Source organism: Ornithodoros turicata, chromosome 1 (genome assembly GCF_037126465.1).
Source record: "Ornithodoros turicata isolate Travis chromosome 1, ASM3712646v1, whole genome shotgun sequence".
NCBI classification, from domain to species: domain Eukaryota; kingdom Metazoa; phylum Arthropoda; class Arachnida; order Ixodida; family Argasidae; genus Ornithodoros; species Ornithodoros turicata.
In genome coordinates, this window is record NC_088201.1 from 41,661,136 (window position 1) to 41,685,077 (window position 23,942).

The 23,942-nt window shown below is 47.2% G+C and overlaps 1 protein-coding gene across 5 annotated transcripts in view; it reads left to right on the forward strand.

Annotated features, from left to right (window-relative positions):
* LOC135378090 (katanin p80 WD40 repeat-containing subunit B1-like) overlaps nucleotides 1-14,841 on the forward strand; it is a 105,295-nt gene extending 90,454 nt beyond the window's left edge. For all 5 annotated transcript variants that reach the window (XM_064610954.1, XM_064610956.1, XM_064610955.1 and 2 more), the window contains 2 exons: nucleotides 12,550-12,666; nucleotides 13,298-14,841. In XM_064610954.1, the coding sequence (XP_064467024.1) occupies nucleotides 12,550-12,666; nucleotides 13,298-13,430 (250 nt within the window). In that variant the 3' untranslated portion in view covers nucleotides 13,431-14,841. The remainder of the gene's footprint in view (nucleotides 1-12,549; nucleotides 12,667-13,297) is intronic.
* The last annotated feature ends 9,101 nt before the right edge of the window (nucleotides 14,842-23,942 follow it).

Below are 23,942 nucleotides of genomic sequence, written 5' to 3' on the forward strand. Positions count from 1 at the left end.
CGGTGCCATCTTTCTTCACTGTGTAGCCAGTACTCTTATCCCAGCTTGGGAGCTACTTACATCGGTAACTCCCAAGTACTGAAACTCAAGAATCAACAACAAGGGGGCACCATTGATGGAGTATTAACAGTGGAAACGAAACCTACCTTTTACGTACAAAAAGACATACACATGTCCATTTGCGAATAATTACATGTTGGGGCCAAGGCACAGCGCGCCGCACAGGCTCAAACCGCAGGGCATTGCAAGCAGAATATTCACATAATATGTACATAATGATGGTGGTATGTGTTTCACACTAAAGAAGGAAAGTCTGTTGCTTCGTGTAAACATATTCCTAGGGCTGTGCAAGTAGCAAAATTTTCAAGTTCGAGTCGAGTTCGAGTAATACCAAATCACTGTTTCGAGTATCGAGTCGAGTTCGAGTAGTTGGCGTTTCATTAAATGATAGGTAGTGTGTAGAAGCAGGAGATAGATATAAAATTTCAAGCTGCTTTAGCATTGCTTTTTGACCAATTTCCCGTTAAAAATGTTCTTTTGTGCTATAGTTGACAACAAAAATTGAAATGAATGAAGATTATAAGGGCTTTATAAAAACAATGTGCCACCTAAGGACAACATTGCTAAATGAATATTGCAACCATAAAAGATTTACAAGTTATGGGTAGGAAAACTGGTCTTTCTACACGGTGCGGTTTAACACTTTCCTTGCCGCCACAAAAATGGCCATTTTAGGTTGGTTTGATAAATAACTGATGATTTTTTTTTTGTGGCTGACAGTATCACTTCAAAACATATATCTATACAGGAAAATGTAGCCAAATCTATGCCCTATCAAATGATGTAAGTTTCATGAACAATGCTATCCATGTATTTCCAAAATTGATTTTGGGACACCAAAAAATTGGTGCAAACAGCAGAAACCCTCATGAATATACGCCTGTATCTTGAACAGAAATATCAGTCTACAAGCTCTAAAATATACAAAATGTGGCAATCTTTGTCAGAAATAATATCTGAAGATATCGACCCTCTGGATCAAGAAGTTCATGAGTTGTGGAAAATAACGTGAACACTGCATGTTGTTCATGTAACTGAATGACAGAGTTCATTGAAGTAGTAAAACGGAAATTAACATCGTAATTTCCGCTGAAAACATTAGTTTCAGGCTCAACTTTCCTATTGCACCACATATTGCTATTTCACCACTCTTCCGTTCCTCCCGGTTAGTTTTGAGACAGGAAGAACAGCAATAGTGCAAGTTACGAGGGTGGTTCCATAAGTTTCCGGCCCGACCAACTTTTAATAGTCATAGAGACGAAACAAGTGTATCACTTTTCGACATAGTCACCCTTAACTTCGATGCACTTTTGACACCTTTCAACCAGCATTCTTATGCCCTTGAAAAAATAGTCCGAAGTTTTGTCCGCAAAGTGTTGGAAAAACTGCCTCTTGCACCTCACTATTGTTTTGAAATCTCCGTCCTCTGAGATCCCTCTTCAAGTTTGAGAACAGGAAGTAGTCACTCGGTGCCAAGTCTGGACTGTAGGGTGGGTGGTGGATTTCTTCGAAGCCGCACTCCTTCAGTGCAGCCTTGGCAGCAGAAGCCGTGTGGAAGGGGCATTGTCCTGGAGCAACCGGACACCTCGACTCAACCTGCCACACCTCTTTTCCTTGATGGCGTCTCGCAGTCAGTGCAGGAGTGAAGCATAATAAGTCGCATTCACTGTGGTGTTCCTCTCTTTGAAGTCGATGAGGAGGATCCCGTGACAATCCCAAAATATTGTTGCCATGATCTTCTTTGTGGATTGTGTGACCTTGGCTTTTCTTGGGGGTGCTTCTCCTGGTTTGCGCCATTCCATCGACTCCTTTTTCGAAAGGGGATCATAGTAGAGCACCATAGTCTCATCCCCTGTGACAATTGACTTTAATATTTCTTCATTCTCTTGACAGAGCTCCAAAAACTTTTTGGCACAGACGACGCGCTGTTGCTTTTGAACTGACGACAGAAGTCGTGGCACCCATCTGGCACTGACCTTTTTCATGTGAAGGCCCTCGCCGATGATGCTTAAAACGGCTGTTTTGGAAAGCCCCAGCCTTTCTGAGATTTCTTTCACCTTCAGACGCCTGTCGCTCAGCACTTCCTCCTCGACAAGAGACAAATTTTCTTTTGTCACCACTTCCACCGGACGACCATCGCGTGGATCATCTTCAATGAACTCTCGCCCCAGTCGAAACTGCTTAGCCCAGTCTTTTACCGTTGTGCACGACGGAGAGGCTTCCCTGTACACGTTGTCCAGTCGCGCTTTAATTTCTTTAGGCGAAAGTCCCTCTTTTGTCAAGAATTTTATCACAGCGCGGTACTCGATTTTTTCCCATTTTAACTGAAGAGTGCACCCTGGCTGTTTGAAATGCCGCTCTCCAACCGACAAAAGCATGGAGAGGGTTGAGGGTGGTGCTCCGGCCCTCCAACAGATGGCGCCACGCGTTCTTAATCGCATTTTCAAATTCGCGCGCGTTTTCTACCTCGGGCCGGAAACTTATGGAACCACCCTCGTATACATGCCCACACATGCAGGGCAAAAATCGAATTGTCTAACACCTTCAGAGTCGTTATTTGCGTTGTAATAAGCGAAATCGAATCAAAATATGCTTAAAATGGGAGTATTGCGCATTTGCGAAAGAGGTCTGCCGCGGGAACGCGACGCCGCAACAAAGATAGTCTCCACACTGCCTTCTTGGCGCAAGGTCAACTTCATAAATCGCTACCACAAAGAAAAAAGTGAAAATGGAACTCATTCTGTAGTGTTTATAGTATCCAACAAATGTGACTATTTGTCCAAATCTACTTTAGGGACCGGGTAGCGCCGCTCATAAAACGTCGATCACCGGTGATCGTCTCTCTATGGGCGCGGTAAGGAAGCGTTCGTACCGGAAATTTTCGTAAAGTAGTCCTACACAAGGCTTCCAGCCATTTTCGGTTGTGTGCAGATGCACTTTCTTCACTCTTGTCAGACATCTCTGAGTTTTATGAACTAGTAGAACCGAAACAGACTATCCCGCCGAAGAAACGAAACCAGAGAGTCGAACCGAAACGTTTATCGGTTCGGTTCGGGTTTAGGTTCGACGATAAGGGTTCAGTTCCGGTTCAGCTCCGGAAGGCAACTATAATGGTTCGAACCGGTTTTTTCCAAACGGTTCGGTTCACGAACCGGTTCAAGCGTCAAGGGGACGTGGACAGGAAGGCATACGGAGGTTCAAGATTTTGAAAGCTTCTGCGCGATATGAAAGACAACATTAATAATAGTTACGACAGGAGCATAACCATTAATTACAGGTTTGGATTGACTGCTACAGCGCGTAGCTCATGTCGCGGTGAATAACTAACCCACCGGGTTGTTCCAAGAATCTCGGCAGGAATATAACAGTCAACCGAGCCTGCTACATTAGCCTAAGTCATTTAAGTCAATGAAATTATTGATTACCAGTCAGGAGTAGCGAATATTTGGTATGCTTGGTATTTTCTTTTCGTTCTGGCAAGCATGAGGGTGGCCGGCCCTCTACTTTGTAAGGGGCTCATGTAAGCTCACGCGCGTTGTGTGTCAGCGATCAGTTCTGCAGTTAGGGTGGACACGCTGTATAGATAGGCTATATGCCACTTCATGAACGCTACCCATTGATCCCTAAGCCTTGTATACTCATGTGTATGTCTTAGACAATAGTAGTCATAACAGTTTTAAGTTACTATCTTTGTGATCTTATCTTTGTTTGCGCTGAGGTATGGTACCGCAATTGTTGCGGTAAATCACCTCATCCCATCGTCATTCATGTAGTAGTTGTTGTTGTTATCTTTGTTGTTTTTATTTCGCGACTCCAAAAAATCCAGAGCGTTTCTGCAGGGAAAGATTTTTTTCGAACAGGAAGGCTAAGAAGCTAATAAAAGAAGAAAAAAAAGACAAAAAAGTAGTTTCTATGTTCAGGAACAACATGCAAAGTTTCGCCCGTAGTTCCGTATGAACCGTTATTTGAACCGGTTACCGGTATTTTTTAACGGTTCAGTTCCAAGATGGCGTCGACTGTTTCGGTTCGGTTCGGTTCAGTTCCGGTTCGGCCAAAAATAACGGCTAATAACGGTTTTCGGTTCACGTGTAGCCAAGTCGAGGTTAGCCGAAGCTAATAGTGAAAACAAGATGGCGGAATTGTGACAGCGATCACGGCTGCGCCAAATGCGTATTTCCAAATGGTGGAATCGTTGTGACAGGTTATATGTTACATGTGATGTATTTTAATGTGGATCTAACGCGAGCTCGAAACGTTATCGAGTACTCGAAAGTTGACGAGTCATCATTTGTCGAGTCGAGTTAGAGTCGAGTATGAGATCGACTCGACTCGAACTCGAAATTTCGAGTACTCGCGCAGCCCTAATATTATCTGGTACTGTCACTATGCCTCAGACACAGAAACACATTGTAAACCTAAAGTCTATTTCTGCACATCACATAGAAAAAGACAGTGCGAATGTCAGAAGTGGGAAGTGTTCAACGTATTGGGAGTGGAGTCGCTCTGCTCTGCGTGTAGCATGTGCGATCCTGTTACATCCTATAGCCAGCGGCATGAGAATGTTTATGGCAACCCCAGCGCGAGCTCTGCTCTCACGTTACATTAATTACTGTTGCTGCCATCGAAAATTGCAACCCAAAATAAACCACGTTCTACATCTAGTGTCTACGTCCAGTCTTTAAACATTCACCAAGATGAAACCAACTGAGTACCAGCTCCTGTGGCATAGTGGTTAGGATGACCGCTTTCCATGCCGAGAGTGGGAGGTGACGTGGGTTCGAATGCCCTGAGCTATGCTGTCTGGGGTTTTCCGGCAGAATTTCCAGACGAATGTCTGTACAGTTCCCCCTGAAGTCGGTCCAGGACGCATACTAACCCACCCTGTCCCCCACTCCTTTCTGCTGTCCTCTCTCGATCTGCCCACGTCTGTACATCATAGCCACAGTTGCTTTGCGGCGCTAACACAGAGTAAAAAAAATAACAAGGTTCTCCTCAGTCATGTATCCTAGTCCAGTGGCAGATCCAGGGGAGGGTTGGGCGATCGCCTCCCCCCCAAAAAAAAACAACAACAACAAAAAAGAAAAAAAACATTAGTTTTACGTTAGGTTTCCTCCTCTCCCCTCCACCACTACGTGCATCCAGAAAGAAACCCTCGCCCTCAAAGTGCGGGTTTGGGTCCGCCATTGTCCTAGTCGCCAGTATCGTTTCATTGTGAGTAACTAAGTACTCACTCATCAATTATTTAACTTTTCGCATATTAGTTTAAGGGCCGAGGTGTCAAATTGAAACTTGTACAGTATCTTGAAAAAGCCCCGACCATAGTGTTTCCAACGGGGTACTGTTTGCTGGACTTGTGAAGGCCTGCAGTCGCAGCGCGCGTCCACGTTGTCACACACTTTGCTGTGTTTGATAAGGAGTTCGATGATGATCAGAAGCAGTGCGTGAAATATGTCAGCTGTTCTATCGGCACCCTGCAGTGTGATATTGGCTACTCTGAAGATTCACGCTGTTTGCAGAGAAAGGATCGAGGCAGTATAGAGCGGGAAAATGTTCCCCGAAAAAGAAGAAGAAAACACACACACACACACGAACGCAGATTTAGAGGCAATTTTTGCCGCTCCGCTAGGAACGCGCTTTCTCCCTTGCTTTACCTCGCGCGTAAGGGCAAGGGAGAAAGCACGTTCCTATTGGTTTCTAGCGGAGGGACAAAAATGATCGCCAAATCATCCGCGTTTTCGCGTTTACGTTGAAAGCGGCAACGGCATTAGCGCGCTAAAAGGAACAGATGTTGCCGTTGGAGCGAACATTCATAATTCTCATGAGGTTGCTAGTGCGACCATAAGGACTTGACCTACAGCATGTCGCCATTTATTGTAATCGAAAAAAATAAATAATAAAAATTCCCTCGTGTGACCATAGTTTCCGCGGACATTCTACGTGCATAATGCAATATCCGCACAGACACATGATGTCACAGAACAGAACAGAACATGGAATCGAAACGTTGCAGTTGTGTCTGCAATCTCCATTTTACTTATGAATTATGATTAGCGTTTTTGCGCAAGGCGCATTCACACATTGGTAGCACCTGGATTCTGTTGGCGTCTTTCTTACGTGACATTCCTGCCCCCCCCCCCTTTTTTTTTCCTTCTTCTTCCTTGGCAAGGACGCAATAATTTGCCATTTTGACAACTCAGCTGCGTGACCACTTGTTGGGTGCCGTCATCAACCGGTGTGGTCGCCATTTTACGGGGGCGCGACAACTGTGTTACCGCCGCCCTCTGCGCATTCACTCGACACTCTTGACTCGCCGTATTATTTATCACGCTCGAGTCGCCGTGTTTGCGTTACGTTTTGTTGAACGTCGCTCGCCGATGTTCTTTGGCCTCCCTGCCTGGCCATTGTGCGTTTCTGATTATTTATTTCCGCGCCGTATAAAATTGCGACAGAAAGAGCGAGGAACTCCCGAGGTAGAAAAAATTTCTTTTTATCTTCCTTCCTAGCGCCCAGTATGCATTCGCGTGTTGAGCCCTGCGTCATTGTGAGAAAGCTTGAGGAGATTTATGGTAGTATGTCTGCGCACCTTTCTGCCTCGTCTGCTTATAAAGTTAAAGCAGTTCCCCCCCATTGAGGACCCTTTTGGTGCTCCCTTCGTAATGATTCTTCTTTTTTTTTTTTTTTTTTTCGCGGAGGTTTTAGCGGAGAAAAGCGTAACCCGGACGATTAACAGTTCGACTTTCGGGATGGCAGGAAGGCGGGGTATTGGTGCGGGGTGCCCGATGAAGAGCACCCCCCTCCCTGTGTTGGTCCTGCGAGCACTATGGACTACAATGGTTGGGGGCCGGGATTGTTTGCATGCGCGAGTAGGTAGGCGAGCTCGGTTGGCGTGTTTGCTCCCGCACCTGCAGCTGTTTGCTGGGGACGTGTTGGGTGGCAGGAATGTTTCGCTCATCGGGTGTATCGGCTACGCTGATTTATTGACTACATAGGTGATCGAGGCCTAACAATGGGTCACGGCGCTGTTGTCACTAGAATGGTGGCTCGCTCTAGGGTTCGGGCAAGATTCGCTCATTAAGTGTGGAAATCTAGTGTAGTACTCTACGGGAAACGCAATGTTGGGACCCAGAAACGAAAGCTCGGTCCTTCGATTCGAAATGTGCATCGGATACATGCGAATCGGAGGAGGAAAGATCCCCATAAAAAATTAGGAGCCTCTAGGACTGTAAAAGATTGAGTTGAAGCCCGATTCGTCCTTGGACGTTGATAGAGCATACCTCTCACTCAACGCTGAAAAAAGAAAGACTGTGGGATGGGTTGTACTCACACCCGCCGACATCTCTGTCGTTCTGTAGATCACAGTAGTGTGTGTAACTGATGTAAACGAAAGAAGAATAAGTGGCAAAAATGTTCCAAAAAAGTGTTTTGGAAGCGGCGGTGAAGACTGGGAACCAGAGCGGAGAGAAGAGATAACTGCGAAAGGGGGAGAAGAATAATGGGGAGAAGGAAGCCACGTCTGGTGGGAGCCGTTTATTGGCGCATCACTAAAGGAACTATTGGTCAATAAAAACTAGTTTCCTTATGAACGGTGAATGTACAAGGTCGGCGAATCGGCTTCGCACGTGGCTCAGTCAGCGTACCCGTAGCTGACAATAGAGAGTTTTAGTACATCGTACGCAAAGGCGATAGCGTACGGTGTACTAAAGCTCTCTAATAGTGAATTTTAGTATATTGTACGCGATCGCCTTTGCGTACGCAAGGGATAGCGTTGGTGGTTCTGCGCACGTGCAGAACATAAAGTGATCTTTGCGCAGAACCATCACGCTATCCCTTACGTACGCAAAGGCGACAGCGTAGATATACTAAAACTCACTTTTGTCCAACAAAAGAACGGTACCCGCGACAAGGACAGAGACAACACACAGAAAATTCTCATTACACAGCAGAAGTTTAATGCAGCACTCTGTCCTTGTCCCGGGTACCGTCCTCTTTGTAGTCATGCACCAGCTTGTCAGCGTCCTACTGATATTTTCAAAGACATTGTCCCGTATGGCTGTCGACTGCGGATGCTCATGCCTTTCCTATGGGCATGCTAGTCTTTTCGAACCTTCGCGGTGACAGCTGGATGACGACAAAAAAGTTTCCTTTCGTTGGATCACCTCATTCGAACACCTTTTCTCACTCGCAATGAGCCCTAGACGTAGATGCTGAATCGTTCACTATGGAGGTACATTTTTGCGCCATTTTTGTTTCGCGCGTTCTCGAAATACGTGTGGGCACAGTTTGGCCTTGTGACGTGCGTACCGTACCAAGGGGAACATTTCCCAAGGGAATGGGCGCGTGGGTCATGGGTGTGCGTCACGAATTGGAACCTGGCTTCAGATTCGTCTCGCGGGGTTCCATGAAGATGTTCGGAGGTCTGTGCACACGACAGCCGATGTACCAGTTGACGCCCGGATAATTGGCCTGCAAAATTTGGATGTGTCTCGCCTGCCTGCCAGGTTTGGGATTTGCATGCTTAGATGTTCGGTTTCATGTTCATATCGAATAAGAAGAGTACGGGAAAGAGAGGCAATAATTTGTTCAATCACTCTGAAGACTAAGGGACGAATATGTAACCTTCAACGGAACGGAGGTGGAAAGACACAAAATTTGCCGTTCAGCGCGACAGCGTTTAGCTTGTCCTAGTATTTTCCTTCGCCGTGAATATTAATTAATGCATCCTCCTTCGGAAGCGCATGAAGCTGTTCTGCTCGGATGAAATAGTATGGTATTGGTACCGTGTATAGGATGATATCACGAGTCTCCCCCGAATCCAAATCCTTCAGTGAATGGGAAAAAGAGGACAGAAATGTTGCATTTATTCGGTGCAAGCAGCAGCGAGGGCGACAGGTATTAGTCACCGTAAACGAGGGTCGACCAGAGCCTGGAGTCAGCCAGCCGTCCTATTCCATCCTATCACGTGCAGCGAAATCGATATAGAATATTGGCAAATGAAAGTTCACTCGGTCCCATCTAGAAATATTAAGCATACAATGTCTTAGCCGCGGGGTTGCGAAGGATCGAAGACGCTGGCGTCATTACTTTGCTTACTTGAGCATCAGGCGATACTTTCGTTCCTATGGTCGGTATGTTTCGATACATATTGGCGCGTGAGCCAAAAAGGAGGGATAACGAAACATGTTCGAGTATCCCGGAGATGAATGAATACACGGAGTCCGAATGTGCAATTCCTCCAGCAGAGCTAATAGATTGTTTTAGTTGTAACGTACGCAAAGCGATTCCGTATGCAGTACTAGAACTCTTCAATGACGAGAGATTTCTAAACGTGCCTCAGATAAATTCAAATTGATACAAAGTTCGAGTTGATTGGCCCGTCGTCGATTCGCCGTGCGAGCAAGTTGACAAAAGCTACGATTATTACGATAACGGGGAAGATGATGTCTGGACGACACCATCCAGTTGTGTACCCAGTCAACCCAGTTGAACTCCGTCAATTTGCGTATGCTGCCGATTTTGTGAGACGATAAGCGCGAGCCGGATGCTTTTCTTTGGCCCGATTCGGACTGTCAACAGACTGACTGCTTTGTCGTTCGGACGGACGATAACATCGACCGATTCCTTTTTACGGATCCGGCTTTTTATGTGCCCCACTCTGCGCTGTATGGATGATCGGAGCTTTCAGGCGCGCCCCTCTGTTTTGATTCCCCCTTTTTTAACTGCTCTTTGGAAATGTGATCTGATCTTATCGAGTGGAACCCGAAATCGAGTCGATTTGTATCCCTCTCTTTTATGGCCCTGTCTAGCGACGTGCATCTGTTAGTGAGCCGTTTTTTGCTGAGCCTCATCGAACCCCCGTATCAGTAGCAGAAAAGGTCATCTGGTCATACCATGTTCAGCTGTCGTCTCTCGCCTCAGAATCAAGGCGTCTTAACATTGCAACTTCAGACAGTTCGTAAAACGCGTTTATAGATAAATTTGGACGGCGATGCTGATAGACGAACAATTCACTTCCATACAAATTCGCTTATCACTACGCGTGCATACTACAGGTTTTCCCGTCCATTTTAGTCCAAATGCCATCTGAATTAGTCCAGGTGCCGTCTGAAATAATCCAAGCGCCATTCAATTTAATCCGTGCGCCATCTGAAAAAATCCAGATGCTATTCAGTTTAATCCGGGTGCCATCTGAATTAATCCATGGTGTTTTTAAGCACTATAACCGTGTGTTCACATGAGGGACATCATCAGAGTATTTTAGTGGAAGAAAAAGTAAAAAAACTGCTGATGGAACTGAAGTTGTGGCGTCTCTTATGTGCAACATTCGCACGACGCTGAGATATTGGGAGTTGGAGCGGAAGTATAGTAAACGACGGCACTGGTGCTGTCGTCTGCTACAGAATATCTTCTGACTGAACTGCAGGATATTCCGCGCGGTTAACAGAACGCGGAAAGGCATGATGCTCATAGCAGACGACACCAGTGTTCCTGTCGTCTGCGAAGGAATATCTTGTGACTCTGCCGTAGGATATTCTCTGCGGTTTGAAGAGCACGCAAAGACATCCCGCACATCCCGCAGCTTAGTCACAAGATATTCCGTAGCAGACGACAGGACCAATGGTGTCGTCTGCTATGCGAGTCATGCATTTCGTGCTCTTCTAACCGAGTGGAATATCTTGCAGCTCAGTGAGAAGATATTCTGTAGCAGACGACAGTACCAGTGGTGTCGTCTGCTATGGGAGTTATGCCTTTTCGAGCTCTTCTAACCGTGTGGAATATCCTGCAGCTCAGTCAGAAGATGTTCCGTAGCAGACGACATGACCAATGGTGTCGTCTGCTATGTTTCCGCTTTAACTCTCGATATCTCGGTGCCATGCGAATGCTCAGCATAAGACGCAGTAGACTTAAAGTCCTGTCAGCAGCTTTTTTACTTTTCCTTCCACTACATGTCTGTAGAATATTCTGCAGGGATGTCCCTCGTGTGAGTACACGGTTATAGTGCTTAAAAACACCATGGATTAATTCAGATGACACCCGGATTAAATTAAATAGCATCTGGATTTTTTCAGATGGCGCCCGGATTAAATTGAATGGCGCTCGGATTATTTCAGATGGCACCTGGATTAATTCAGATGGCACTTGGACCAAAATGGACGGGAAAACCTGTAGTTCCGCCAGGTTCCATTGCTTTGGACGACGGCAAATGCAGGTATTGCAGGTCCAGGCGATATTAAGAAGTCCGACGTAATACTTACGTGATGGAGAGCGGCGAGGGGAAACACATCGCTTTTCGTCCCACCTATTATTTCAATGCTGGTGAGAGGGTATCTCTTCCAACATGTGGCACATTGTGCAGCTAGCTTTGTAATTGCGGGGCGGGGGATTTGATCATCGTGTTGCTGATTGCGATGAGTTATGGGGCAGCTTCGGGCCCAACTCCCTCTCTTTGCTTGAAGGCGAGCTTTCCCGATGCATTTGGAAAGCAAGAAACTCCTCCCTTCTTCAAACGCGACCAAGTAGTTGACCCCAGCTGAAGCCTATCATTTTGCCCTTTTTGTTTTCCTTTGTCGTTCGTACGAGTGTACTGCGCACATAGCCACGGGAGCTAATTTCCGATTACCGGCTTCATTTCGCGTTCCGGGGGTGCAGCTCTCCTTTTCCCCTTAATTGTAAGCGTATCTGCTTTTGTCTGCGAAATTGTCGTGAACAGTACTATTGTATAACGGCTTCAACATAACTGCTAGCGGGCGAAAGGGGCGTTCCCAGCAATTTCGTGCCGTTCATTGCGCCTTGTGTGTGCAGCAGTCCACTTTCTTTTTCTCTCTCTGTTTTCTTTTTTATTCCGTGATATAAGATATACATGCATACGCCGTGTAAGACAAGTTCACTGTTGCCATAGTGCCATATACATATAGAGGCTGCCACGTATAATGTGCCAAAGCTAAACGGCACATTTCTTACCGCCGTGTGACAGGATGAGCCTATAGAGACATATAGACGAATAGCCTTTTAGATTCGCGATTTAGACTATATTCAGGCCTGTGTTGGCCATGTTTTAGTGTTCAACTCGGACCTTGTCAGGGTATATTTACTGCAAGAAATCAACTCAAGCTTCCCACCGTTTACTTGTTCGAAATTGTTGCGCATATAGTAGCAACTTAAGTTCCGAAAAAGAGAAAAAGGAAAAGGAAAAAGCGCAAAAATGTGCGACAAACAATGAACTACGAAGCAGCAACTTATGTTGTGGATTCTCGATAGTTGTACCGAGAGCTGACACGGTGTTCCAAATTATAAACAGTAGGAGCATCGTACAGGGATGAAATATCTGTGACCGCCTACAAGTGGGGAGCCGTTACAGGCAATATTAGTGGGACACTTTGCATATGATCTGTATAGAACATAATGTATTACTTTCTACACATTTGTTTCTTGAGCGCAAGCGAACGAAAAAACAAATACCACTAAGGTCTGCGTTTTCTTGGAATGTTGTAGGTACATGTCTGTGGGCTGCTTGTGCCTGCGTGTCATCCTCAAGCACTTCGGTCCCACCATCAAGACAAACATCACAGCGCCTCCCGGCGTCGGTGTTGACATTTCACGGGAGGAGAGGCAAGTCGTTGACTTTGACTGATTGACGTCTTCAAGGAATGCGTTTTCGTTCACGTAATGTACGATTTAAAGCATTGGCTAAGAAAACGGATCGGCCGCCGTTTCATGCCTGGAGGCCAAATCGACGGATGTTGCTCTGCAAAGTGTGCTCTCTCATTTAGACCTTAGCAATGAGGCAGTATTATAGCTCTCACGAATGTTGTCGGAGGGAGGGGCATGAAACGACATAATAGTCTGACTCAAATACTGGGCGTGTGCGTATATCTATCGTGGAGAGAGAGAGACTCCACCAGAGCGGCACCGTCTCTGAAATTCATGAACCTACGAAACGCAGTCGAAAATCGCGGAAACAGCGGCGCCCGCGGGCTCAAATTTGTTGCCATTAGTTCTTCTGGCAAGACTGTCTATGTTGTTTATTTATTTTTTACTGCTTGCGAGGTAACGATCAACCATTTGCGTCCACTTGCTCGCGAATGACTTTAGGAGCACAGCTCCAGGGCTCTGCAGTGTACATTACTGCCGCATCAGCACGCCCCTGTTGCTCGATATTCGAGATGCAGGTGGCGATAGCTGGAGAAAGTGACCCACCCCGAATGTGACGAAGCATTAAGAACCTTGTATCCGTTCGCAGGTACAACAAATGCATGAGTTGCTACAACCAGCTGCTGTCCATACGAGCCTTTCTGCTGAAGCGGCAGACGATGCAAGGCAAGCTCGGACACTCTTTTCGGGAGCTACACATTCTCATGCAGTGTCTAGAATGAAGACAACCAGTCCTCACTGTGCCATTGTGAACGTTTGAAGTGACTCAGCACTTCATGGACGCAGTTATTTCTTACAGGCTGTGCCGCCATTCCTCTTGGTGCTGTATAACTTATTGCCGATTACGTGGCAGGGTATGCGAGATGTTTTTTTCTGTCGGCGAATTTAACGCGCTGTAGTTTTGCTCTAACGCTAGCACTGGGTACGGACGCTGTACTAAATTGGAATGCAGAAAATTGGTTCGCTGCGAGATGATGTGCCTCAATTTGTTAGCATCCCCGTAGATGTAGTTTATAGAATGTGCGTGTGTGTGTTAGCGTGACTGAAATCCGTCGTGCCTTTCTGGAAAATGGCTTTTCATCATGCAGCTCCAGTTTAGTGCCCCCTTTTTGACGGGAACACGATTAAGTGATCCTTACGTAGGTGCCTGTATCTGGCACATACAGCCGGATTTTCTATTTTTATATGGTTTCACGTCCTTATCGCGCTCCTTCTTATTTCACGGAACGCCAGATTAGTCGAAAGACCTGCACCGGGGTTAGATACAGCGACTGCATTTTTGTTGCGACTTGTACATGAACGAAGCATTCCTCTTCTTGGCTCCTGTGCGCTGGCAGTAGGTGCCAAAGGTCTCGGCTTTGAGGTTGGATGCTGCAAGAAGGCGCGATAACTGATCCAGTAAGTACTGAGCCTCAGTGTCTCAGCTTGGTTCAGCGGTAGCAGGTTTCTTTTGCACTTGGGTCCTCGTTTCAGAACGATAATCGTGGTGGGTTTGGTGAGGGATGTTTGCTACTGGGCACTTGACTGGCTCCCCTAATGCCGGTTAGTGTTACGTAGCCTGCCACGTTTACACTTTCGTTTGTGATTTAAGTCGCTGGCATTATTTCGCGCTCACGGCGTCTTCATTGGGGCATCTTTGCAGGTTCGGAGCCTTCTCGTAAGGTCGCCGGTGACGTGAGAATAGTTTTACTCTGTGGTTCTTTCCGGTCATACGCGAGTTTACGCAATATTTATTATGGCTCACCGCAAGTGTGAAGTGACTGTGAATAACTTTTACTGGCGTGTGTCTGATGACTCTACTGCACTCCCCTTCGACGTCTGCTCCATTTTCGGCTGTTGGAGTTGTCATAGGGTCGTGCCGAGAATTTCCCGGGAAAATGGTAGATCTCGGAAGTGCTCACATTGTGAATATGTTGTCTTTGCGCCTTCGCGGGTAGCGAGGACTAAAGATGTGACCAAGGGTGTGCTCAAGTGCACCCGTTTTGGTGTCCAGTGCCGTTCTTGAGGGAGAGTGCATTGGGCTGTTATGAGAGCGTACCTGGCACACTGTGTCTGTTGCTCCGCTCTCTCGGTGTACTTTTTCTAAATTCCCTGGCGTTCTAATGACAAAAATAAATTGAGATTTTTTTTCCACATCGCCGTCCTCTTGTTTCTTAGTGCTGCTGTGCGGAAGAGTAACAATTCTCTGTGCCACCGAGTCTGATTGTCTAACAATCCTGACCACGACTCTCTATATCTGTCTTCTTGACATCAAAGATGAACCGCGGAAAGAAAACCTAGCCGTAGTTGCAACTGTAGGTGGCACCGAAAAAAAAAGTGTGTGTGTGTGGGGGGGGGGGGGAGGGGTCGTTGACCAGGTGGTGGACGGTAATGGGGATAAACGCCTTGCAACGCCAAGTCCTCTGTTCGGCGAATGCCCGGAGGCCCCAGACAAAGACTAGCCAGTTTTAGTGTATCGGAAAGGTGTTCGTGGTTCCGGCTCCGCAAACCTACCACAGCAGAAGGAATGCCGTTAAATTGCTCTGAGGAGCATTCTGTTAAGGGGTGAAGGCATATTTGTCTGTTCAAATGTGCTTTGTTAGTATAGTAAGTTTCAACAGTGGCATGATGGTACCTTGAGGCCGCGTTCCTCGCCAGTTCGTTGTTGCGTCGGTTCGCGATTGCTCCGCCTTCGTCGGCGTTGCCCGGAAGGCCGTCGAATGGCCAGGAACACCACCACCGCCCCATTCCGTCGCGGATCGCCGCGAACTGACGCTACTCTCGACCACCGATGTCTTTCGTAACAGTAATGAACTTGAAATTAAAAGTAGTAATAAGAACGGAACGGCGATTCATTTCTGCAGTTAGTCTTTTGCCTCGATTTAACCAATTGCGGAACAGCGTCTCTTCATCTACTTGTCAATCATTGTACTTCAGCTGCCAGCGGAAATGAAAACTGTCGAGTGAGTGTTGTGTGTTTGCGATGTTGACAAGAAACGATAATATTGCCTTGTAAACATTTTTATCTCTCAATGGGGATCGAACACTTTTTAAGCTGTGCTAATAGTAAACAGGGGGCGCTATCTTCGGTGAATCGGGGGGGATCCGTCCAGTTTCCACGTTTCCATCAAGTTCATTTCAGGTTTGGTTCAGTTTCGGTTACTGCTTCATGTATGTGCCTGCAACACGTTACTGTTTTGTGACCTGTTCGCAGCGAACTTAACCGACCTCGAACAGGCCATATCCGTAGTGCAAAACTGTAAGCTCCCTATTTCTGGCAGAAGGTTCTGCACCGGCTTGTCATCAACAATACGTTCTTTCGCGAAGGAGACACAGGGCTGCATTATCGAACCCATGGGAACAGGTAACTTGGGGATGGAAACCCGGTAAGCCACCATTCATATAGCGTTTGTACTCTGAAGCTTACCCATAATACGAATACATGACCAACACGCACGTTTTGTGGTCTGCATAAACATACACTCGCGCGCGCGTTCCTCGACCACCGCTTCGTCGGTTCGCGTGACTGAAGACTGTCGTGAGAGGAGTTCTAACAAAACAAAGCCCTTCGACGTTCACGTTCAAAACTGCGGAACGTTCGTACAGGCGTCGCCACCCTTAACCGTAGCGCGGGAACACGTGGACTGCTTGCATGCCAGCGCCGCCTTGTGTCGATGATGGGGCGTGCTGGGGTGGAGACTCTGGGGCCTTGGTGCACAAGCGCCCCCTCTCGACGGGGGCACGGCAAGCACGCACGGATATCACCTACTCAGTTAGCTATCTGCAGACACTTCAACGATAAGAAAATCAGTATACGAGCAAAAATATCAGTGTTTCTTTGGCGTATTTGCATCCACACAAACATGTTACCAAATCTTTCCTCAGCACCATGAAACAAACAAAAATTCTGTGATTACACATATCATAGTGAACAGAACGCTCAGTGCAAACATGGGTGAGCCTACAGTGTTTGCATATGCCTCAAACTTATTTCAGAATATTGTGCCCCTCAAGCTCACCCTTCCGCAAACCGGCATTTAGTTAAAGCGTGGTCGATAACGCACAGGCGCGGTTATTGTGCCTGTTTTGCGAGGGCGTAAGGTGATACTATACAGCAGGTGATCCATTCGTACCATGCCGATTACCCTGAGCTCAACCGATCGAGAGGAGGCGCTCGTGTACCATGGTCTTAGAGCCTCCACCTCAGCATCAGCGCAAGGCGGCGCTGGCATGCAAGCAGCCCACGCGCTCCCGCGCTACGGTTAAGAGTGGCGACGCCTGTACAACTTGGAACATTCTAGTCGATCATCATCTATTTCTCCTGTCTCCGTCTTTCAGTTGAACGGCGACCTTGAAACTCCTCACGGGATTTGTTTTATTCTGTACTTATCGTATAGTTTGTCGTAGTTTTGCACGAACAATTTGTATCTCTGCACTAATGTCTTGTGTTCTTCCGTGGCACTACATTAAAAGTGACAGTGACAATTACGCTGTGACTTGCGCTAGCTCAACGTAAGAAGGTGAACTCCATGCTGGAGTCAAACACCTCGAATTATGCATTCTTAAAGATAAAACGTGATAGTGTCTTAAGTAGGTGATGGGTTTTACGATGTTGTGGACGATTGCAGAAGACAAAGGACCCCCGTAGGGCTCGTTCCCATGAGCTTAAACCTGTTCCAGGAGTCTGTAAAGAAACTATGCATAATTTTGATCGTTCTCTCTCTGCGCGCGATTCCAGTGGCGCTCTGATCCAAATCACGACGGGACCAATGATTTTCGCTCACTCCTCAGGCACCGCCTATAGTCGCATGGAGAGGAAGGAAACGAAAAAAAGCAGCAATGACGGACTTGGTGCTGCGTACGTATTTTCTCCTTTAAAGCGAGTGGCTTTCGATCACCTAACAATTGGTAAAATAGCAAAGCCCGTTTCGAATTTGAGATTGCTTTATGCTGACTACGCTGGGGGAGACGACGTCAAATCGGAGCGGTCGTAAAACAAAAGTACCTAGTACCGTCCATCCAGTTTTAGCAGAGTGATCTGACTGGCAAAGCAAATCTGTTTTTGGGTAGACGTCATTCTGTCGTGTTTCGTGTGGCGTCCACTTTCTCGTCTGTGTTTGCGGCTTCCTGCTGTTGCGCCGCATGCGTTTGCCGAAAGAATGGTAGAAATATGCCATGAAGAATCGGAGTAGACGAAAATCTGTTTTTCCACGTACTTCGGGCTTTTTCTTTTTGTGGTGTTGTATCGTGATGCACGCATAAACTTTCCCCTCGTGTTAGGCCTCTGGGTCCGTTTGCATAAACGATGAGGACGAGCCTTGGCAGTGCATGGAGCACGGGCTCGGAGCGCGTGCAACCCGAAACCCGGGAAGGAGTTTCTGCCTAGGGTTCCGGGTTTTCGCAGTTATTTTTTTGCATATCCGGGGAATGTTTTTCGGAGTTTATTGTGTAGAGGGTTCGGAGTCTTTTATTAATGCGTCAGCATTAGAAGGGCCTGGCTCATACCAGCTCAAACGTCCGAGGTCGGTGGATCGACCATTTGGGATTTCGGCGAAATTTTTTTGTGACGTTCCACTTCACACGCAGAAGACAAATGCAAAATATTTCGGTCCCAAAGCTAATCACCTCTCCGCTAGGTGGCTCGAAGCTTCCGCGCAATGCGCGAAACCTCGCTCCATTTGCGCGGCTCTTGCGTGCCAACCCTTGAACGAATGGCGAAAAGTTTAACGGGATGCGCTTGGAGAAGGGTATGTTTACTTGTGAGCGTGTTTCTAGCGATTTTTAACCTAAAAGAACAGAGAAGAACGACCGCACAAGTTCCACAAAACCTGCAATATTTATGATTTTTTTAAATGCCGCGTTACGTATCACATATCGAAATGATTTTTATTTCACTGAATCCCCATAATGAGGACATTACGTCAAAAAAAAATTCAAGCCACTACGCAGCCGTTTCTTAAATAAAAAAATACGAAATTTAAGTTTTTTCGCAAAAGTGCCCAAGTAGAGACGACAAAAAAAGCTAACTGCCGGACGGTCTAGAACCTCAAGCGTGGTATCAGAGTGTAGATCAATGCCTCTAGTTTGCAGGAATAGAATATCTCGAGGGTGTTTTTCCTTGTTGGGAACATACAATTTTTTGAAGTAGAGCGGTGTAGGAGCCATGCCGCACGTGAGGTTTCTGTGGTCCGGGCGCTCCTTTCACCCCACAACTCTTAACTACTGAGTGTTATGTACACTTTAATGACAAACGCATAAAGAAAATAAGTGGCAAGAGACTCCCCTAAAGATATGGAAAACATGGAGCTTAAGAGTTTAGCACAACACTCACGACGCCAGCGGATCGCATATGTCTCAATATTGTGTCTCTAGCTTGCTGGCAAAGCGGTGTTTGTGTCTTGCGTTTCCGTGGAAAGTTTCGCTGCAAGTTTGCGTTTCACAGTGAACAACAACTTAGTTGACACATTACCATAAAACGCGGAAAACATCGCCTTTGTTTGACGTTGATGTTAACGATGGCCGCAGGTGTGTCTGCGCAACGGTTGAATATTGTAGTAGTTGTAATAATAATAATAATAATGGGACCGTGATGTTACACGTAAGGTTTGTCTGCACAGTGTGGCGACAGCTTGCCGAAACCGTTCTTCGTGTATCTGTTCTTCGCAAACCTTTGTGTGTGTTTGTTCGTAAGAAAAAGACTTTCGTTTGGCACCCATATTGTGTGTATGTCATGCAGATGCTCTTCAGCCCATGGAAATATATCCTGTGGACACGGGATCTCATTTTCATGCGGTCTTTGCAAGCTGGCTTTCGCGGCGGGTCTTTTTACCGTCCCGCCTATCCCACTGCAAGGTCCGTTCTCGTGGGAGGTGGCGAAGAAGTTGCAAGCGACAGCGACACCGAAGTCCTCTTCATGGTTGCAGAGGTTCACGAAGTTTTTGCGGTTCTTGTACTGGGAAGCTGCTGCACATTCATGCATGACTTGTAACAAGTCGGGCAGAGCTTGTCTCCAGATGTCAGGCCAATTGACGTCAACCTTTATGGGCCAAGCTACCCGAAATGCTCTTTGTGCCCCGAACTCTCTTTTTGTGATTTGCAAAGGGATCCGCGCAGTTTCTGGACGATATCGCAAATGGATACTTACTAGTCTGAAGGTAGTAGTAGTGGTACCCATATATGCCGTTGACGGTTGCTGCGCCGAGATCGAGACTGCATGCTGTTCCTCGGTAAGGCTTGGAAACTGAATACTCGTGATGCTGTAGAAAGACCTGCACTTCCGTGGTCCATATGAGCATGTTTGCGCAATATCAGCATTCTCATCTTCAAGATCTTCGCGGCGTCTACTGACCCATGCACTTTCCGTCGTGAAGTGAAGAAAGCGAACTGCACAGCACCTCAGATTTGCGTGTCCGCATGACTGACCTTGGCGTCGCCATAGCTTGCACGATACCACGAAGTCGGTGTTGGGCACGATCAGGGGCGACATCTGTCGCCTCACTTTTCTTTTATTCGCACGCATCTATATGGCATCAGAAGCGTGGAACAGCCAAGTGTTGTGGGGGAAAGGAGCAACCGGAACCCGGAAATATCAAGTGCGGCGTGGCTCCTACACCGCTCTACTTAAAAAAAAAAAAAAAATGTATGTTCCTAACAACGAAAAACGCCCTCGAGATATTTTATTTCTGCAGACTAGAGGCATTGACCTACACTTTGATACCAAGCTTGAGGGTCTAGGCCGTCCGGCAGTTTGCTTTTTGGTCGTCTCTACTAGGGCATTTTTGCGAAAAAACTGAAATTTGGGATTTTTTGTTTAAAAAATGGCCATACCTATGGACTTTTGAGGTAATATCCACATCGTGGGGATTAAACGAAAAGAAAAAAAAATCGATATGTGATACGTAACGTGTAAAAAAAAATCATCAATATCGCAGGTTTTGTGCAACATTGGCAGTCGTTCTTGTTTGCATTTCTCTGGCATTTACCACTAAATCGCCACTAATTTTTTTAATATCTCTGTTAGTATCCGAATTTCGGAAAAGAAAGCTACAGTGGTGAAACGACATTGAGAGAAGCTGCCTCTCCAAAACGGTCGCTGCCGCTCTGCGGAGCTTTCAGACAACGGCATCTATGCACCTGGCGACGTAAACGCCTCGGAATCCTGGTGTTCCTCTATATGACCGCTAGGCAGTTTTGCGTCCGATCATGCCGTCTGTGTTTTCTTGTCCACTTGTACTTGTCTACCTTGTCTAGAAAGCACGACTCACAGAAAAAGAACAACCTAAGGCGCTGCTCGTCTTCCAAGTAGACCTGGGAAATAGCTGAAATGGCCTCAAAGTGCACCGATGTCGAATAGTGTCACTAAATAAGGTACCCTATTGAGTGCCTCCACGGGCTGCATGCTTAGGCCCGAGCCCGCCCTCCTGTTACTCCCCCCCCCCCCCCGAGGCCCGGCCCGGCCCGGCCCGACGTCTAATATCTGGCCCAAGCCCGATTACTTTTGTGCGTTTCCGGACCCCGCGCAAACCCGAACAGTGTCTAGCCCAGGGTGTCGGAGCGAACCGAAAACCGGAACCGAAAACCGAAAAAAACCGCTATTTTGGTGCGAACCGGAACGCAATCGAAACCGTATACGTTTTTTTTTTTTGCTCAGGAGGGAAACCGAAAAATATATTTAACGGTTTTCGGTCCAAGAAAAAACTTCGCCGGTTTGGACTCCGGATAGGCGAATGAAACAGACGTCGTGTGCTCTGAAGTCATGTCATGGATACTATACGAGGGTTACGGTTACGGTAGAATGTATGTCGGTATGACCCCTAGGCTCCCTTTGTAATGGTTTATCGTTCGCGCACGCACACAGACTGAGAGGTACATGTGACTCTCTAGCAATGTGCCGTAGTGCTAGTTTTAATATGATCCCCCAAACTCTCCTCAACTAAACAGCGACCCAAGGGGGCTGCATAACGACTTCTTTATCGGTAATGTCGCGCAACGCGTCCCTTGTGTGAGAGCAGCTAAGTTGAATACATTTGCGTTTACGCGAGGGCAAGCCCGTGCGAAGTGGCAACTCTTTTGTGGACAGGACACGGAGAAAATAAAACGGAGCCGTCGAGCGCTTTTGTGAGTGAAGGTGTTCCTCGATTTGCGTCGTACTCGTGCGGTGGTGCTTGCTGGCTAGACAGTATTACAGATATTCGGATGGGACGCGGTCGCTCCAACCCAGCAAGAAAGTACTTTATGTAAGACATCACGACAAACAAGTCCGTTTGTAGCATGCACTTCAAGAAAGGAGAAAGCCCATTTGAACAGACAGTAACCTACAGGAACCAGGAGCTACCAATTTCACAGCTGTCTATTAATATTAAATACCATGTATGCGGAATAAACGGGTTTACATTTTGTAACATTGATTTTTTTTTTGTGGGGATGAATATTCCTAGCAGAAGCGGAACTGGTTCGAAAACCGGTATGAACCGTTATTTTTTTGCTCCGGAGCAGAACCGGTACCGGATCGTTTATGATGTAACCGGAACGAAAACCGGAACGAAAAACGTTTCGGTTCGACACCCTGGTCTAGCCTACCCGGCCCGGCCCAGTGAAGCAGACTGCGAAAGTTGACCGTGGCTTGCAAAAAGTGGGATTATACAGGTTCGAGCACGATCTAGGCCCGGCAATCTATGCGCCCAGGCCTATTAATGTAAAACCCGAGCCCGGCCCGGAGAATCACGTGGAATGCCCCTTGTTTGGGAAGCAGACGACCACGACGCGTTGACCATGGAGAAGTAGTCTCGCGCTCAACGCACGAATAACATGAAATGGTGTTGCAGTTCATGATCGAGCACCCCAATTTATTCACGAGCATTTTGCTGGCGGCCTACACGCAATTAGACAGACAAAAGAAGTGGAAAGGATTAGTCGCAATATTACATTATCGGCGAAGGACCTGTCAGGACAGTCGACAAGTGGTGAAATGTGAGCTTTAGGCAGACCTTTGTGTATTGTGCTGATAATCTGGACATGGCTGGACATTGGTGAGGGATAGCCTCCGCGGTGAAGCAGTGTCACGAAAGACGCCTCATTTGACACAAACGCGTCCTCACCCGACCTAAACACCGGCGCCAACCGTGGCGGTGTTCATAAGAGCCACGCGAAATAACTTGCAGCCATCTTGACAGCCCTCGCTCCGCTTAACGACAGTATGGCCCACCATAACGACGGGGTCGAGGCTGTCGTTCTCGTGAGCGACACCGTCGTTTACGGGCGACGCGTTTGGACTTCGGAGTGCGGGGAATACCAAATTCTCATCGAGCTCGACGGCGGAGACCTTGAACTTTCTTTTGGAAAGCTGATCAGCTGCAGCAAGGAACTGCAAGCACTTGACCGCGAAGGTCACACTACAACCGAAAACTTTCGAAATGCGTATACCTCCTTCCTGCAGTACGAGGAGAAGATAACGAAGGTCTTGCGAACTTACGCCTTAACGGTGAACGACTGCAAGCTCTGCTCCCCCACCTCCAGTAGTCTACCTACTCACCTGCTACACCTTTCCCCAAGGTCTTCGGCATCTGCTCAGAACACGGTCAAGTTGCAACATCTCCAACAATTGAAGTTTCGTGGGGACCTTACAGAATGACAGCCTTTCTGGGAACAGTAGAAGGCGGACGTGCACGCTAATCAGAAACTTAGGAAGTCGGACAAGTTTCGCTACCTTCGCGCTCATTGCTGGTCGGAACTGCAGGCAAGTGAGGCGAATTAATGCGCTGCAATCACCCTTCTCATGCAACATTTTGGCGACCGGGGGAAGCATGGAAAACAGTACCTTGAGAGGCTTAAGCGTTTGCCGGTACTCTGGACGCGGTCGGTCTACGCAAGCTGTACGACTACACGCAGACGACCATCCGCGATCAGGAGTGGCAACCGGAACATACTCAGCCAGGATGTGTCAAATTGTGCTTGAAGCAATATTGTTCGACATCTTCCGCTTCGACTACTACCGCTTCGAGTTGCGAACAGCCACTGTGACTGCTGGAGCGCCGCCACGTCCGGTACGTACCCAGCTCCGTTTCTGAGACAGAGGTCGCCATTTCTGTATCGTCATCTGAAGAGTTGGACAAGATGCTAACATTCCCGAAATCGGAAGTGCACACATTGTCGAAGCACCGACTGTGGCCGAAAGAATGGACAGACGACCACCTAAGCCGTCACAAAGTTTATTCGACGTAAAAAGAAAAAGCAAAAAGAGACTTCGCGAGCTTATA